At 45.2% G+C, this 19,044-nt stretch overlaps 1 protein-coding gene across 4 annotated transcripts in view; it reads left to right on the top strand.

The window, feature by feature from the left end:
- LOC118368422 (ral GTPase-activating protein subunit alpha-2-like) overlaps positions 1–19,044 on the top strand; it is a 140,461-nt gene that overhangs the window by 11,389 nt on the left and 110,028 nt on the right. For all 4 annotated transcript variants that reach the window (XM_035752496.2, XM_035752497.2, XM_035752498.2 and 1 more), the window contains exon 2: positions 17,222–17,332. In XM_035752496.2, coding sequence (XP_035608389.2) covers positions 17,222–17,332 — 111 coding nt within the window. The remainder of the gene's footprint in view (positions 1–17,221; positions 17,333–19,044) is intronic.

Genomic DNA, 19,044 nt, shown 5'->3' with positions numbered 1-19,044 from the left:
CTTTTCATACTGCTCCCGCTGGCTTTCTGTCTGGCTCCCACCCGCTACCGCAGCTTTTCATACTGCTCCCGCTGGCTTTCTGTCCGGCTACCGCAGCTTTTCATACTGCTCCTGCTGGCTTTCTGTCCGGCTACCGCAGCTTTTCATACTGCTCCCGCTGGCTTTCTGTCTGGCTCCCTCCTGCTACCGCAGCTTTTCATACTGCTCCCGCTGGAATTTCTGTCTGGCTCCCGCCCGCTACCGCAGCTTTTCATACAGCTCCCGCTGGCTTTCTGTCTGGCTCCCGCCTGCTACCGCAGCTTATCATACTGCTCCCGCTGGAATTTCTGTCTGGCTCCCGCCCGCTACCGCAGCTTTTCATACTGCTCCCGCTGGCTTTCTGTCCGGCTACCGCAGATTTTCATACTGCTCCCGCTGGAATTTCTGTCTGGCTCCCGCCCGCTCCCGCAGCTTTTCATACTGCTCCCGCTGGCTTTGTCTGACTCCCGCCTGCTACTGCAGGACTTGGTCCCGAACCCAACCGCGGTACCACAATGTTATTTTAGGTATACACTACCGGTTTTAGAACACCTACTCATTCAAGGTTTTTAAAAATATTTTTTTAACCATTTTCTACATTGTAGAATGATAGTGAAGACATCAAAACTACAAAATAATACATGGAATCATGTAGTAACCAAAGTGTTAAACAAATGACAGTTAGAGGTACCCTAAATATTCTTAATTTAATAGCTAAATCTAAAGTAGCTGCCAAAATGAACACCGATTCCAACTATAGAATTAGAATAATCATTCTATTTCCATGATTCCAGCAGTTCACCAATTAACTAGGCCTAGTTTTGCCCATATCATGTAGCCCTGTGTGGCACAGTGTGGAAATGATAACAAAAGTGCAGTAAATGCAGAAAGTATTTTTGGTTTATTTTACACTGTTCTACAACTTCGTTCAGCATGGAGAAAGCCCTATTGAAATCACATAATGTACGTGTTGCCACCCTAGTGTCATGAACTACTTATAAAGCATATTTAGAACTTTTTATTATGAAAGATTAAATGTAGTCCTAATGTGAAAAATATCACCCAGCCCTACTCTATATGTATTGTGATTTGTGAGCTTTAGCATTAAACCCAACCCAACACCATTACCAACAGGTATTACAGAATTCTGTGTTTTTCACACGCAGGAAAAAATACAAATAAAACCCATAAATATCTTGCTGTGTTTTGTCATTTCTGATCAGCATCAGACTAATTTTGTGCTTCAGTTGCACTTCTCCACTCGGAGAAGTTTGTTTGCTGGACAAAGCCAATGGAGAAAATGAATGGCGTTTTTTGTGGATTAACGCCGGAAATAAGATCTTATATGTTCTGTTGGTGTAGCCTACTTTTCTCCGGTTAAATGCAAGATTAACTTGAAGCAAAGCTTTAGGAAATGTAGCTGGCTACGTTCTTTCTATGATGAATGTTAGACATTTGATGGCCATGACTCGTCTTTACTTGTGCGGCTGGCAGCCAAATAACGTTAGCGTTGCTCTTCTGTTGTCATCTGATGAAAATGAAGCTGTTTTCTGCCCGAATGTGTTTCACTAATGTATTTTCTGTGAAGGAAACTATAGATACACCCCCGATCACTGTTTTGATTTTCAATCTAAAACTCAGATGAAATGGTTTAAAATGCTGATTTTTTATTTATTTAAATCTGCATTAAAAAAAATGCATTTTGAATTTTATTGTGACCCCTGTACCATTGCAAAACACTATACAGTTGTGGAACATTAGAGACCATAACATTGAGACCGTTAGAACTAATAATATGCTTATACAGCAGGAATGGTCTGACAGTAACTAACCCAGACCCTTTTTTAAGGTAATAAACCACACACAAGGGGGGCTGCTTCCTGGACACAGGTTAAGTGTAAAAGAAGGACAAACTGAATTGGTTTCATAGAGGACTGGTTGAAATGTGAGGATGACCACACAATTCATTTTCATCATGAGACAAATCTATTGGTTTTCTACTAGGGCCAGGACGATACCAGTATTGCAATATTTTATTCCATCAGGGGGAAAATGAGAACACGACACAGACCAAACTCTTTGGTCTTTTAAAAACCTGCTGTATGTCAAATGTTGTTGTAGCTTGGGAAATAAATCAATGATTGTTTCCAACATTAAGGCTGTTTTCCTGAAGAAGTTAAATCTGCTTTGTGTTTTGTTTCCTTTGCGACACTGGTATTGTACTGGCCCTATTTTCTACCGAAATTTCTAATGGAAATATTGTGATATATTTAATTAGCACGAGACCAGCAAAACATGGAGGAGTGTGGCGCTATAGCAAGAACAGCGTTATCTAATGGTCTCAACCTGGTATTTTCACACTACTTTATGGTAAATAATGCAAGCGATTTCAATAACTAATTTCTCTGAATGGGGGAAGGGGCGGCATTGATATGCGGCAACTTCAAATCCATTGTGAATAGCTGGGCATAGATGTGAACTGTCCTATGCAGGTTTGGTGACACTAGACAGCATTTAGCAGGTCCGTGTCTGTCTAGTGTCTAGTGTTGCCCATTTAGGACGGCAGCTAATGTCATTATCACCCTGGCGCTGGCAAGCTCCACACCTCTCTCCTATAGTACTGTCGGCCTCCCTAGGTCTGCAGGGCTCATGGCTACACTGACTCTGGGGGTGAGACTGAGGGACAGAAGAGAGCGAGCAGCCTGGCCTGATCTCACGTAGCTGTTTCCTCCTTGCCACTCCCATGGTTGTCTGCTATGACTGTGTACTTGTTAGGCTGGTCAATACCAGGTAGTCATAGTGAACCAAGTGTTTTTCTGTTGGGTGAACTGTCTGTTCCTTTGAGATCCACACAGGGCACTATAGGTCTCAACTCAGCCAAGTGACGAGAATAACATTTACCATACGATGAGCTACAATCATATATTAGCCATCATTCTGTTCTGAATCTACAGTGCATTCAGGAAGTATTCAGACCCCTTCACTTTTTCCACATTTTGTTGTTACAGCTTTTTCTTAAAATGATTTAAATAAAACAAATTCGGGCTCACCTCTCGCTGCATGGCCCGAGGCTGATGATGGCTGGTGTTTGTGACATATCGAAGTCAACATCAAACCAGTGGTCTATAGTTCAGTTTGGCTGCAACCATTTCTATGAAACCGACATATTGTTGAAGTGCAGGCTTTGTTGCGGCAAATCTACATAGTTTCTTTTATTTTGCAGTGGCGGCCACGATTTTAGATGCATATAGGGGAAACGCTGCGTATAGGAGAAACTGAAGAACAAGGTGGCTCCAGAGTGGCACAGCGCTCTAAGGCACTGCATCTCAGTGCTAGAGGCGTCAGCCCCATTCCGGACTGAATAACAACCCTAGAGTTGCTGCGATGAGACGATGGAAAAGGTGGTAAAATACAACAACAAAACTGGCTGAGGGCTGAGGGCACACGACAAGGACAAATGCAATTCATCAAAGGATGAGGAGTAACCTAGTCTATGTTTTGCACTGAGTAATATTTATGTCCTTTACATAGGTCATGAAAGTCTGGTCAGACTGGTTTAATGTTCGCAAGTTCAAATAACAGAATGCACTGAACAGGGTTGTACAATTCTGGTAACTTTTCAACATTTCCTAGTTTTTTTTGTGTTTTTTTTTAAAATCCTTGTTGGAGGATTCCAGATTTCTTGTTTATTCCAGGATGTTTGGAATACCTGGGAATTCCTACAGGTGTGTGTTGCCCCAATACACAACCCTGGTTGTCATCTCCATTGAAATCTAAAGGGTGTTTTTTCTTGTTTTTTTATGGTGAGGTAATCAAAAGGCATGGAGGGAAGACTCCGCATGGGCTGTAAGGTAAATAGATCATTGGAGCTCAGCTGGTTTTGCCTCTGGACCCAAATTCAACCCGGTTGTCCTACACTGGCTGGGCATGCTCCTAAGAACAGAATTCCTAGGCCTATCGTCAGAATTGATGAGCAGGAACATGAGCTAACCCATTTGTTCTTAATTTTTGGTTAGAGGTAGTGGTAAAATCAGATTTTGTTTTACTGTCCTTTGCAGCATGGCCAGATAGCGACAACCAGGCAGCAGCTTGCCTCTAGCCCGCTGCTTGCCTCTAGCCCGCTGCCTGCCTCTAGCCCGCTGCCTGCCTCTAGCCCGCTGCCTGCCTCTAGCCCGCTGCCTGCCTCTAGCCCGCTGCCTGCCTCTAGCCCGCTGCTTGCCGCTAGCCCGCTGCTTGCCGCTAGCCCGCTGCTTGCCGCTAGCCCGCTGCTTGCCGCTAGCCCGCTGCTTGCCGCTAGCCCGCTGCTTGCCGCTAGCCCGCTGCTTGCCGCTAGCCCGCTGCTTGCCGCTAGCCCGCTGCTTGCCGCTAGCCCGCTGCTTGCCGCTAGCCCGCTGCTTGCCGCTAGCCCGCTGCTTGCCATCCCAGGTTAATTAAGGGAGGTATTTGAGTGCGACCTCACGAGGAAGAGAGGCATTCGGCAGCTGAGCGGCTCCCTGATCTGTGAACACAGACAGACTGGCCTGAGGTCAGGGTGCATCCAGCCACTGCTACCACGTCTGTCAAACATTCAATCTGTTACATGGTCCTAATGAAAGGCCCCATAGTTTGAAAATATGGCCTTTCATTTCCATGTTCCTGACGTGTCAAGTATTGACTTTTGCACAGTATGTAGGGGGAAAACGTTAGCCTATTGCAATTTGCAAATATTACCAAGGTTGACCTGAGTGATTGTGTCTGACAGTGGCATGACATGCTTACAGTAGCTGCTAAGATCACACCTCACTGCCTGAGAGGTGTTGCACGGCTGTTGACAGTCGGTTGTAAACCACTGTTATATGATCACGGTGGATGAGGAGGCCACATCAGCTGTACCACGACCTCCGTGCCATTCACAGAGAGCTACTTCGCCCCGTGGCTTTACCCTGACAGTCAGGAGTTTATCTTCTGTAAATGCACTGCTTACAGAAGATGATGCATGTTGCTCAGGCTGTTTTTGGTGCCTTCTACCTTCACAGCCTCTGTCCGTACGTTGCTAAGACCTGGCGTTGGCTGGCTGAGGGCTTTATCAGCTCAACGGCTCCGTGCATCGGTCTACAGTCAGCGTTGGTCTTAGCTCTCTGAAAGCACTCCCATTGACCTCATGAGGGACTCCAATTTGACTCGGTGAGATCAACTTCATCAAACCTGGCCAAGGCTTTCGACTCTGTCAATCACCGCATTCTTATCGGCAGACTCAACAGCCTTGGTTTCTCAAATGACTGCCTCGTCTGGTTCACCAACTACTTCTCAGATAGAGTTCAGTGTGTCAAATCGGAGGGCCTGTTGTCCGGACCTCTGGCAGTCTCTATGTATATATCACTGATGTCGCTCGTGCCGTTGGTGATTCTCTGATCCACCTCTACGCAGACGACACCGTTCTGTATACATCTGGCCCTTCTTTGGACACTGTGTTAACAAACCTCCAGACGAGCTTCAATGCCATACAACTCTCCTTCCGTGACCTCCAACTGCTTTTAAATGCAAGTAGAACTAAGTGAATGCTCTTCAACCAATTGCTGCCTGCCCGACTCACATCACTACTATGGACGGTTCTGACTTAGAATATGTGCACAACTACAAATACCTAGGTGTCTGGCTAGACTCCAATACAAAATTAAATCTAGAATCTGCTTCCTATTTTGCAACAAAGCCTCCTTCACTCATGCTGCCAAACATACCCTCGTAAAACTGACTATCCTACCGATCCTTGACTTCGGTGATGTCATTTACAAAATAGCCCCCAACACTCTACTCAGCTAATTGGATGCAGTCTATCACAGTGCCATCCGTTTTATCACCAAAGCCCCATATACTACCCACCACTGCAACCTGTATGCTCTCATTGGCTGGCCTCGCTACATATCAGTCGCCAAACCCACTGGCTCCAGGTCATCTATAAGTCTTTGCTAGGTAAAGCCCTGCCTTATCTCAGCTCACTGGTCACCATAGCAACACCCACCCGTAGCACGAGCTCCAGCAGGTATATTTCACAGGTCATCCCCAAAGCCAACATTCCCTTTGGCTGCCTTTCCTTCCAGTTCTCTGCTGCCAATGACTGGAACGAATTGTAAAAAATATCTCCCTCTCTAACTTAAAGCATCAGCTGTCAGAGCAGCTTACCGATGGCTGTGTACAGGTACAATGAATTTGTAAATGGCACAACCAACTACCTCATCCCCATATTATTACTTACCCTCAAGCTCTTTTGCACCCCAGTATCTTTACTTGCACATCATCATCTGCACATCGATCACTCCAGTATTATGTTCAATTGTAATTATTTCGTCTCTATGGCCTATTTATTGCCTTACCTCCCTACTCTTCTACATTTGCACACACAGTACATAGATCTTTCCATTTTTCTTTTCTTTTGTGTTATTGACTGTATGTTTGTTTGTACCTCTGCTGTTGTTTTTGTCGCATTGCTTTGCTTTATCTTGGCTAGGCCGCAGTTGTAAATGAGAACTTGTTCTCAACTGGCCTACCTGGTTAAATAAAGGTGAAATAAAAAAAAATATATATGATTGATGGCTCAGGGGCTTCAGTGCTGCTCTGCTGGTGTCCCTGGTTCTGGTTCATTTATTATCAGTGGGATCCTCTGTGTGTTAGGCCTCTGAATGACCCTGCTCCTGCTATCCTTAATTTGCTTCCAAGCACTACTCTTTCCCTCCCTGTGAATTGCATCAGGTGACAGGCGGTAGTGACGTTTCCCTCGCCGCAGCTGGTTGCTATGGATGTATCATGAACCTTCTCTTAACATGGTCCAAAGTCAGCGTCTCAGCGCTGCTTTCCGAGGGCTGTGGTGGAGGGGGAGCTCCGAGGGCTGTGGTGGAGGGGGAGCTCCGAGGGCTGTGGTGGAGGGGGAGCTCCGAGGGCTGTGGTGGAGGGGGAGCTCCGAGGGCTGTGGTGGAGGGGGAGCTCCGAGGGCTGTGGTGGAGGGGGAGCTCCGAGGGCTGTGGTGGAGGGGGAGCTCCGAGGGCTGTGGTGGTGGGGGAGCTCCGAGGGCTGTGGTGGAGGGGGAGCTCCGAGGGCTGTGGTGGAGGGGGAGCTCCGAGGGCTGTGGTGGAGGGGGAGCTCCGAGCTGGGTTGCTGCTGGCTGATTGCACCTCTTTTTGGTGGGTGTTTTCTTCCCTCCATTGCTTCTCTCAGGTTGGCTTCCTGGTACTTGGTTTTAAAATAGCTGAGCTGTGGCGGTGTTGAGATTCTGATTTCTTAGCGGTTAGCACACTCAGAGGAGAATGAAGAGGTGAGCTTGTGCCTGCTGTGCCCTACTGATGCCCCCTTGGTGTGCCTGTTGTGGATGGACCGGGGTGAAAGAATGGGTGCCTGCTATGTAAGGTGTAGGGAATTAATTGAGGACACTGTGGCTGTGTTAGCTAGCGGTTCTGCTCAAGGTTTCCTTCACTGAGGCAGTGACATGGTGACTGAACTGAACTGCAGCACAGTACTGTATGGCCTGCCTAGTGACACAGTGACTACTGTCAAGCCTACACTCCTCCAATGGGGCGGCTCTTTCTCTCTTTTATCCATCTCTCTCTGGCCCAAGGCACCAGCACTGAATCAAAACCAGAGAAAAAGTATGTTGTTTTAAAATACAATTCTGTCCGTGTGTCCATATGTCCCTGTCTGTCTCTCTGTCCCTGTCTGTCTGTGTCCCTGTCTGTTTGTGTCCCTTCCTCTGTCCCTGTCTGTCTGTCTGTCCCTGCCTGTCTGTCCTGTCTGTCCTGTCTGTCTATCCCTGCCTGTCTGTCTGTCCCTGTCTGTGTGTCTGTCTGTCCCTGCCTGTCTTTCTGTCTGTCTTTCTGTCTGTCCCTGCCTGTCTGTCTGTCTCTGTCTCTGTCTCTGGCTGTCTGTCCCTGCCTGTCTTTCTGTCTTTCTGTCTGTCCCTGCCTGTCTTTCTGTCTGTCCCTGCCTGTCTTTCTGTCTGTCCCTGCCTGTCTTTCTGTCTGTCCCTGCCTGTCTTTCTGTCTGTCTCTGCCTGTCTGTCTGTCCCTGCCTGTCTTTCTGTCTTTCTGTCTGTCCCTGCCTGTCTTTCTGTCTTTCTGTCTGTCCCTTCCTGTCTTTCTGTCTGTCCCTACCTGTCTTTCTGTCTGTCCCTGCCTGTCTTTCTGTCTGTCCCTGTCTGTCTCTGTCTGTCTGTCTGTCTGTCCCTGCCCCTGTCTTTCTGCCTGTCCCTGTCTTTCTGCCTGTCTGTCTGTCCCTGTCCCTGTCTTTCTGCCTGTCCCTGTCTCTGTCCCTGCCCCTGCCTTTCTGCCTGTCCCTGTCTTTCTGCCTGTCTGTCTGTCTGTCCCTGCCCCTGTCTTTCTGCCTGTCCCTGTCTTTCTGCCTGTCTGCCTGTCTGCCTGTCTGTCTGTCTGCCTGTCTGTCTGTCTGTCTGTCTGTCTGTCTGTCTGTCTGTCTGTCTGTCTTTCTGCCTGTCCCTGTCTTTCTGCCTGTCTCTGTCCCTGCCTGTCTTTCTGCCTGTCTCTGTCTCTGTCCCTGTCTGCCTGTCTCTGTCCCTGCCTGTCTCTGTCCCTGCCTGTCTGTCTCTGTCTGTCCCTGCCTGTCCCTGCCTGTCTGCCTGTCTGTCCCTGCCTGTCTGTCCCTGTCTGTCTGTCCCTGCCTGTCTTTCTGTCTGTCTCTGTCCCTGCCTCTCTCTCTGGCTGTCTGTCTCTCTGCCCCCGTCTGTCTGTCTCTCTCTGGCTGCTGGTGTCTCTCTCTCTGTGTGTGGGCAAGAGTGATGGGGGTTTCAGGTAGCTAACCTTGCATCCATCCATCCATCCATCCATCCATCAGCCTCCACATTAGCAGCAGCTCTATGTTGTTGCCCCCTGGCGAGTTAGCCTGGTTATCTCACTCCTCCTGACAGGCGGCCAGAGCAAGGACAGAGCTAGGTCTAAATGCTAATGAGTCTCTGTCTGATCACAGGTTGATCAGCTAGGTCTAAATGCTAATGAGTCTCTGTCTGATCACAGGTTGATCAGCTAGGTCTAAATGCTAATGAGTCTCTGTCTGATCACAGGTTGATCAGCTAGGTCTAAATGCTAATGAGTCTCTGTCTGATCACAGGTTGATCAGCCAGGTCCTCCTGTATGAATGTGACATAGCATATTAATGACTCCGCGTGGTGTGAATGGCTCCTGTTCATCTCCCTGCAGCTAGGGAACATTTCACACACGTTTCTACAGTAAATGGCTTCTTGTTGTTATGGCTACAGGAAGTGTTTCAGTTTGAACAGGTTAAGTGTCCAGATGTTTTTACAGTGCAGTGTAAATATCCATGCGGCTTCAGATGACTGGATGACCAGTTCAAGGTGATTGGCTAGGCCTAATGCACACACCAGTGGACCCTTAATCAGTTAGATCATCTCCTAGTTGTAATGTAGGTACCGTTAAACATCCACTGGTCTAGAATGTCAACCATGCATGCTTCTCACCCAATTCACTTTCTCCACCAAATGCATTTGAATTGCATGTCGGAGTGGTATCGTATTGTTTAACCGTCGATGGCGCTGACGTCACACCGACGCAGACAGGACTCCCATGTTGACGTGATGTCATGTGGCATCCCGAGACCTAGGTGTCAAACAGTCGTGACCTTTTTGATGTTATCTGACGTTTTGGAGCCGGTCGACTCCTTATCCTGAGAGAGAACAGTGAGGATAGACAGTCAGCACTATACATGTCAGCGTGGAGAACATGTTGTGTTTCTCTTCCTGAGTTACCTCCCTTTGAATATTTAATATGGCCCTCCGGTATCAGCTCATCTGAATAGCGGTTGCAGGTTGTTATTCATGGGGACTCAACAGCTGCTCTGCTCTGACTGACAACAGGAGATCTTCCTGCACACGATCAGTCAGTCACTTGAAATACTTAGACCCAAGGTAGGATTCCTTTTTGTATTCTGTTGTGATTTCGTAAACAGTTTTTTTTTTTGGGGGGTTAATTTTCAGTGTAGAACACTTACTCCGGTAGCCCACTTCTGAACTCCTCTGGGATATGGCCCGTATTCTACTACCTCCCCCTACAGAGTGACTCAGTAGTACTCTTGTGGCTTACTATCGTTTAAGATACAAAACATTAGCTATGTGTCCGGACTGCCATTGCCAAGAGGCGGATTAGCGATTGGCCGAGTGGAATTACGAATAAACTGTTTGGAATAGGAACTGACCCCGGGTCTGTTCTCGAGGTGGACCAATTAATCGGAATGGCCGATTTCAAGTTTTCATAACAATCGGAAATCGGTAATTTTGGACACCGATTTTTGCATTTTTTAAATTTTATTTTTATTATAAAAAATAAAAAAAAGTTTAATTAAATGTTAATTTTTTACACCTTTATTTAACTAGGCAAGTCAGTTAAGAACACATTCTTATCTTCAATGACGGCCTAGGAACGGTGGGTTAACTGTCTTGTTCAGGGGCAGAACGACAGATTTTTACCTTGTCAGCTCAGGGATTCAATCTTGCAACCTTACGGTTAACTAGTCCAACGCTCTAACCACCTGCCTCTCATTGCACTCCACAAGGAGCCTGTCTGTTACGAGAATGCAGTAAGCCAAAGTAAGTTGCTAGCTAGCATTAAACTTATGTTATAAAAACAATCAATCAATCATAACCACTAGTTATAACTACACATGGTTGATGATATTACTAGTTTATCTAGCGTGTCCTGCGTTGCATATAATCGATGCGGTGCGCATTCGCGAAAAAGGACTGTTGCTCCAACCTAAAACCTAACCATAAACATCAATGCCTTTCTTAAAATCAATACACAGAATATTTTGAAACCTACATATTTAGCTAAAATAAATCCAGGTTAGCAGGCAATATTAACCAGGTGAAATTGTCACTTCTCTTGCGTTCATTGCACGCAGAGTCAGGGTATATGCAACAGTTTGGGCCTCCTGGCTCTTTGCGAACTAATTTGCCAGAATTGTACGTAATTATGACATACATTGAAGGTTGTGCAATGTAACAGGAATATTTAGACGTATGGATGCCACCCGTAAGATAAAACATGGAAGGGTTCCGTATTTCACTGAACGAATAAACGTCTTATTTTGGAGATGATAGTTTCCGGATTCTACCATATTACTGACCTAAGGCTCGTATTTCTGTGTGTTATTATGTTATAACTAAGTCTATGACTTGATAGAGCAGTCTGACTCAGCGATGGTAGGCACCAGCAGGCTCGTAAGCATTCATTCAAACAGCACTTTTGTGCGTTTTGCCAGCAGCTCTTCGCAATGCTTCACGCATTGCGTTGTTTGACTTCAAGCCTATCAACTCCAAAGATTAGGCTGGTGTAACCGATGTGAAATGGCTAGCTAGTTAGCGGGGTGTACGCTAATAGCGTTTCAAACGTCACTCGCTCTGAGACTTGGAGTAGTTGTTCCCCTTGTTCTGCATGGGTAACGCTGCTTCGAGGGTGGCTGTTGTCGATGTATTCCTGGTTCGAGCCCAGGTAGGAGCGAGGAGAGGGATGAAAGCTATACTGTTACACTGGCAATACTATAGTGCCTATAAGAACATCCAATAGTCAAAGGTTAATGAAATACAGTGGTATAGAGAGAAATATTCCTATAATAACTACAACCTAAAACTTCTTACTTGGGAATATTGAAGACTCATGTTAAAAGGAACCACCAGCTTTCATATGTTCTCATGTTCTGAGCAAGGAACTGAAACATTAGCTTTCTTACATGGCCCTTTTACATTCTTCTCCAACACTTTGTTTTTGCATTATTTAAACCAAATTGAACATGTTTCATTATTTATTTGAGGCTAAATTGATTTTATTGATATATTATATTCAGTTAAAATAAGTGTTCATTCAGTATTGTTGTGATGGGGTGGCAGGGTGGCCTAGTGGTTAGAGCGTTGGACTAGTAACCTGAAGGTTGCCAGTTCAAATCCCCAAGCTGACAAGGTACAAATCTGTCATTCTGCCCCTGACAGGCAGTTAACCCACTGTTCCTAGGCCATCATTGAAAATAAGAATTTGTTCTTAACTGACTTGCCTAGTTAAATAAAGGTAAAATAAAATGACAAATACATTTAAAAAAAATCGTCCGCTTCATCGCTATCGGCTTTTTTTTTGGGTGCTCCAATAATCGGTATCGGCCTTTAAAAATCATAATCGGTCGACCTTTAGTCTGTTCTCTGCTGTTGAACTTGTCCCGAACTCCTTTAGCCACACTCAACAATCACACCAACACCTTCTGCTCCTCTGTACTAAGAGAGGTGCTATTGTGTCGGGATCAGTGAAATGTTGGCACTCGCTCACTTCCACACATAGAGGTCTCTCTGAGGAGCAGCAGTCCCTGTTCCCCTCAACAGTGAACAGCAGGACATCTCCTCTCCTCACATATCCATCCATCCGCCGTAACAGTCAGTGCTGTGTGTAGATGACAGATGAATGGCTGGTGTTAGCCACATTCCCCCTCCTGTTTCATCATGCAGTCAGGCAGCTCAGCTCCGTGTTGATCCTGTAGCTGTTGTAGTCTCTCTGAAGGATTCAATATAACATCAGCCTCCTGCATTCCCCGGACCTGCAGAACCGGTTCTACGTCCGTCGGCACGGCAACAAGGGAACTGAGAGCCCATTGAGTGGGGGTGGGGGGGTCCCACAGGGTTCAATAAAGCCCTACCAAAACTCATGAAAGCACTAACCGTGCAAAGGAAGTCCATTGAAATGCACCAGTGTAAACAGCAGATCAACACTACTGTATTGTCTGTGTGGAAGATCTCTTGAGAATTCTTCCCTCTGTCAGAAATCGTCCCGTCTTCTCTGTGAACTTGTCTCTTGCTCCATCCGTCACGCTCCATAACCTGGTGAGAGGGGTTTGGTTTGAGCAGATGGAGAGCAGTGAGTCGATGTGTGAGGTAGAAAGAGCCCGGATGACAGGCTCTGATGGGTCTGTGACATGCAGGACGTCAAACAGAAATGATCCAACTCCACGCTTGCACACATACGCACACATACGCACACATGCACACATGCACACATGCACACACACACACACACACACACACACACACACACACACACACACACACACACACACACACACACACACACACACACACACACACACACACACACACACACACACACACACACACACACACACAGCCTCATGTTCAAGGGATAGGCGTAAACACAGATCTAGGTCAATCTATCAAATTCAGATGTTGATGATGGACAGACATGTAAACTGTTGGTTGTTGACTAGAAGTTCAACATTCCAATTTCCCAGGCACACAATTTCCAAACCAGCCAAGTTGGCTAGTCGTTAGAACACAGTGTTTGTTATTGCATTCACTCTGTGAAGCTACTTTGTTGTCCAAAGAAGAACTCCCCTTAGACAATAAAGGTTAGTGGGTTTAGTGGGGTTAGTGGGTCTCCTGACAGCTGTAGAACAGGAATATGGGAGGAAGTGACCTGGGAATGGCTTTATCACCTGACCAATGACCCGCCGCTTGCACGCGTGCACTCCTTTCTCTTTTATGCTCTCTCTTTCACACACACACACACACACACACACACACACACACACACACACACACACACACACACACCCCTCAAGCCCTCCTGATTCCCTCCTTCCCTGAGGATGTGCCTGCTGGTCTTTTCTCCTCTCCTGTTCTCTCCCAGCAGGCTTGTGGGTTAGTGGGTGGGTACTGCTGCTGATGAGTCAACATGTATTCCTGAGCGGTAGGCAGGAAGCTCTCCAACACAATGAGCAGTGCTGAAAAGTGGACCATGTGAGGGGCTGAGATAAGAGCGCTGCCTTGGCCCTTGGTACTGGGTCTGTACTGTCTTTTGTCACTGGGAATAGAGCTCGTAAGGTGCAGAGCACAGTGTGTGTGTGTGTTATTATTCCAGCCCCTGTCTGAATAGAGACCTTTTGGATTTTCACCTTCAGGTTATTAGACCTGAAAGTTATTCATTAGACCTAGTAGCCTAAGGCTAGCTAAAATGCTCAACGATTTGGCTGGCTCATTGGATCTATTCCTAGATCTACCACTGATTTTTTTTGTGCCTTGTGAAGGTGTCCGCATGCTTTGATTTGGCTGGCGGCTACCCCAACTCGGCTAGTGTGCTCGTATACTCCCTTAAAAACCTTCACATGAAAAAAGAAAAGCGGAATTAGTACAGTTTGTCTGTTTTTAAGACACCGTATACAGTAGTATATACACACAGTATACAGTAGTATATATACACGGTATACAGTAGTATATACACACAGTATACAGTAGTATATACACACAGTATACAGTAGTATATACACACGGTATACAGCAGTATATACACACGGTATACAGCAGTATATACACACGGTATACAGCAGTATATACACACGGTATACAGCAGTATATACACACGGTATACAGCAGTATATACACACGGTATACAGTAGCCAGTATATACACACGGTATACAGTAGCCAGTATACACACACGGTATACAGTAGCCAGTATACACACACGGTATACAGTAGCCAGTATACACACACGGTATACAGTAGCCAGTATACACACACGGTATACAGTAGCCAGTATACACTTCCTCAAAATAGTCGGAATTCATCTGGTCATTTTAAGAAATCTGTCAGAAATTGTGCCGTTTTTGCAAAGGATATCTTAGTTGCACAATTTTGCATCTGACTCGGATGTTTGGTGCAGTGTTTCTCAAGTGAACAAAATGTGAATGAGTTCTCTCGTTGAATGACAGCAGACACATTATTGAAGAATTCCTACGGTTGACCAATTGCCAATGGGGACATAGACTTGGGCTTGCCTTGAGAGGAAAAATACATCAAATGTGTGCCCGAACAGCCCCAAAAAAACCTTGCTGAAGTCCTAAACAAACAAAAACGTCACAATGTTGTCATAATATATGCACAAACTGTTCCGAACTGTTTTGGCTGGGAAGCATGCAGACGACTTAAAGCAGACACTGAGTTTTGTATTGATGGACTGAGGTGTGTGTGTGTGTGTTCTAAGTATGACAGCGTGGTGTGAACTTAAAGGACAGTGATTTAGCTCAGTGACTGCATACCAGCACCGGCATGCCAAATGAGAGAGGGGGAGATGAGATTGATGTCGGGAGAGAGGCAGTGTTAAGCCCCCCCCCCCCTCCCCCAAAGGATTCACAATCTTTCGAAAGTGCTTAGTTTGCTAGTGAACGTGTGCAGGAAAGGGTATTATGCCAGTGTGTTATTAGGATCTGAATGGAATTTCCCTTGTTGCGAAATATGACACTTTGTGTGAAGGAGACTTATTTGCCATGCTGTTGTTTTTGGCACACTGCTTAGGGCAGTCAGGTCAAGTGTGATGTTTAACCTGATCGAGTACTCTCTTATTTTGTAAACATTGCTTAAGGATTTGGAAATCTGTCTATAGCTGGTCGGGGATGTGCAGAATGTAATGAAAGGAGGAGTATGCAGGCTGGAGAATGGTCATCTCTGCTCTACATTTTCTTGTGTTCTCGTCTGCCCCCCCCTAGTCCCAACATTTCACTGATTTATGTGCTACTGTTTTCCCTCTTTTGCTGCCGGTATTAAAAGGACAGTGACACATGGGAATACTGCCGTATAAAATAGGCTACTCTGCTTCTTCTGCTGTCTTGTTGTTGTTGTTATTATGGTTTTAATAGTTAGCCCAGTATTGTGGTGCTGCATTTCCACTCTGTTGCAGATGATTGTGAGAATAAGGCCTGATATATATCTTTCGATTCAATCCGAGCTGCAGTCAGATTTAACCTGAGAACTAAGGACAAGAGCAGCTCCTGTCTCATCCAGGACCAGTTACTCTGTGATGGCCGGTGTTTGCCTTTAACTGTGGGCCAGATCCATGGAACACCGGTTCAAACTCTATTGCCAGGGCGATATCTATGATTCTTCATTATCTGTGTTTTAATCTGGGGGCAAACATAAATCACAAGAGCGACTGTCATTGTCCCACAGTGGCTGGCTGGATACAACTACCAGCAGTCCCCCTGAGCCATTTACTGGAGACTATCTGGGCTAGGTTCGGGCCCCGTCCAGTTGACTGGTGGTTGATGGTGTATTGAACACAACTGAGGACCAGGACAGACTAGAGCCTCAACAGAAGATGAATCTTAATTGCTCAATTAGGGGGAAGAAGTCTAATTGGTTTACATCCTTATAGGAACATGATGACATTCTAGCGTGGTCGCAGAGCGATGTGCTTTTTGGTCATCTTTGTCATGTTTTTTTTTAGCATGCCAGCGAATACAAGAAGACTTGGCTGAAGAATAGATCTGCTAGCAGGCTAGAGCTAGCCAAGACTTACTGTGCATGTATGACTGCTGCTGGTCCTGTTCCCCCAGACATCACCTGAGGTCAACATGCCTCGACCCTGGCCTTGGAAACCTCTACACTCTCCCCATCTCCATAACAGATCACCCTCAACCACCAGCACAGCACCGCTCACACACCACACACGGCTAAGAGCTTTTACATTTTGGTGAGCTATTAGTTTCATTTCAACTCATTTAACAAACAAAGACAAAAAACCATCGTTGAATCAAGGTGTTATGCAGAGGATTGGAGGAGAGTTGTACGGAATGTAGGTTAAAGTAAGGTTGTCCCAGATTCTGAAATTGGAAACAGCTTGCGCTAGTGAAGTCCCGTTGACAGATGTGTAATGGGCCTTTCCTCATAGAGCGAGGCCTACGCTCTCAGTTAAAATTCTATGGCTCTGCCCTCCCCTGTACCTCAGTATGTCCCTGCTCATCAGTGATGCTCCTTGGGGATTCCATCCTCCACTCAGCCACGTGTACCCCCCTTTAATGATCTGCACCATTTAAACAGACAGCATCCACGGAGTTAACCACTTTCTTTATAGCATGGTGGGCTAGCCTAATTAGACGTTTTCCCTCTCAAACCCCTTGGTGTGCTGTTATGTAAATCCTCACATCCGCTGAATTACCAAGGATGTTTAAGCTTCTGATTTATGTATGACAACATATGTTTGATTGAGACACGGGAGAGAATTATGGATCCTCTTCTCACTGGAATCTTTCATTGTTAGACTGTAATGGCAGCGATTTTTACATTTTGGCCAGTTTCACTAAACAACAATCCTTGTATTTTGTTTGTCTGGCAGTTGAAAATTGATCTGACGTTGTGTGTTTCTGTCTGTTTCCTTTTGCAGATATCATTGAGAAGAGTGAATTGAAGACCTTCTTCGAAAGCAACTGTTCGCAGATTTATTTTATCTTCTATGAAAATTTCATTACACTGGAAAGTAACTTAAAGCAAAAAGGTAAGGAAGGGTGTGCTGCCTGTGTGTGTGTTTTTTAAAACGGCCTATGACTACTACCCCAGTAGTAGAGTGTATAACTAGCTGGGTAAACTCCCCCAGTAGTAGAGTGTATAACTAGCTGGGTAAACTACCCCAGTAGTAGAGTGTATAATTAGCAGGGTAATGACGTTTTCAGCTCGCTCAGAGCCGGTGTGTTCAATTCTGCAGGGGGGTTGTAGTTTTCATTCCATGACTTCCCTTAGCTGTTCAAAGCCAATTAGATTAACATAAATTCATATCTGGTATTACATTGCAGCAGGTTAATGATTTGAGTGTGCAACCAAGGTGATGATCAGTGATTTTTGGGACCATTCAGAGGTGAAAAAGATCACTATCAAGATGAGGCACAAAACCCTAAATCAAATCGAGCTTTATTTATATTATACATTTCAGACATGAATGCAACACAATGTACTTCACAGGAAAAGCTACTTACATTTTTTATTATATATATATATTTACTACACAACAAACATGAGGATAAAAAACTAAAGAATCACAATAAAAACTGAAAGACTAGAAAAGCTAAAAATATGTGTTTTAAGATCTCTTTTAAATATGTCCAGAGTTTTGGCCTCATCCAGGTTCTTTGGCAGGCTATTTCAGAGGCTGGGAGCATAGTAACAAAAGGCTGTCTCTCCAGGCCTCTTGGTTCTAGGCTTTGGTAAAGTTAAAAGGCCAGTGCGAGAGGACCTGAGGGACCTACTGGGTACATAACTTAAAAGCATGTCTGATTTTGAAGCTCTAGAGCTTATGTACTACATGTTCAAATTTAATTTATCACCACCTCAGCCCACAGTGGGGATTCTGAGGAACTATAGGAATGTCATTATTTTACAGTTTGTTTCATACTGTTGAAGTTGGAAGTTTACATACACTTAGGTTGGAGTCATTAAAACTTGTTTTTCAACCACTCCACAAATTTCTTGTAAACAAACTATAGTTTTGGCAAGTCTGTTAGGACATCTACTTTGCCTCATGACAAAGTAATTTTCCCCAAAAAATTTTACAGACAGATTATTTCACTTATAATTCACTGTATCACAATTCCAGTGGGTCAGAGGTTTACATACACTAAGTTAACTGTGCCTTTAAACAGCTTGGAAAATTCCAGAAAACAATGTCATAGCTTTGACATAATTTGAGTCAATTGAAAGTTTACCTGTGGATGTATTTCAAGGCCTACCTTCAAACTCAGTGCCGCTTTGCTTGACATCATGGGAAAATCTAAAGAAATCAGCCAAGACCTCAGAAAAGTAATTGTAGACATCCACAAGTCTGGTTCATCCTTGGGGTCAATTTCCAAACGCCTGAAGGTACCACGTTTATCTGTACAAACAATAGTACACCAGTATAAACACCATGGGACCACGTAGCCATCATACCGCTCAGGAAGGAGACGCATTCTGTCTCCTAGAGATTAAATTACTTTGGTGCGAAACGTGTAAATCAATCCTAGAACAACAGCAAAGGGCCTTGTGAAGATGCTGGAGGAAACGGGTACAAAAGTATCTATATCCACAGTAAAACGAGTCCTATATCAACATAACCTGAAGGCCGCTCAGCAAGGAAGAAGTCACTGCTCCAAAACCGTCATAAAAAAGCCAGACTACGGTTTGCAACTGCACATGGGGACAAAGAGCGTACTCTTTGGAAGAATGTCTTCTGGTCTA

This window comes from Oncorhynchus keta, chromosome 35, assembly GCF_023373465.1.
Source record: "Oncorhynchus keta strain PuntledgeMale-10-30-2019 chromosome 35, Oket_V2, whole genome shotgun sequence".
Lineage (NCBI taxonomy): Eukaryota > Metazoa > Chordata > Actinopteri > Salmoniformes > Salmonidae > Oncorhynchus > Oncorhynchus keta.
This window is presented reverse-complemented; position numbering and strand designations above follow the sequence as displayed.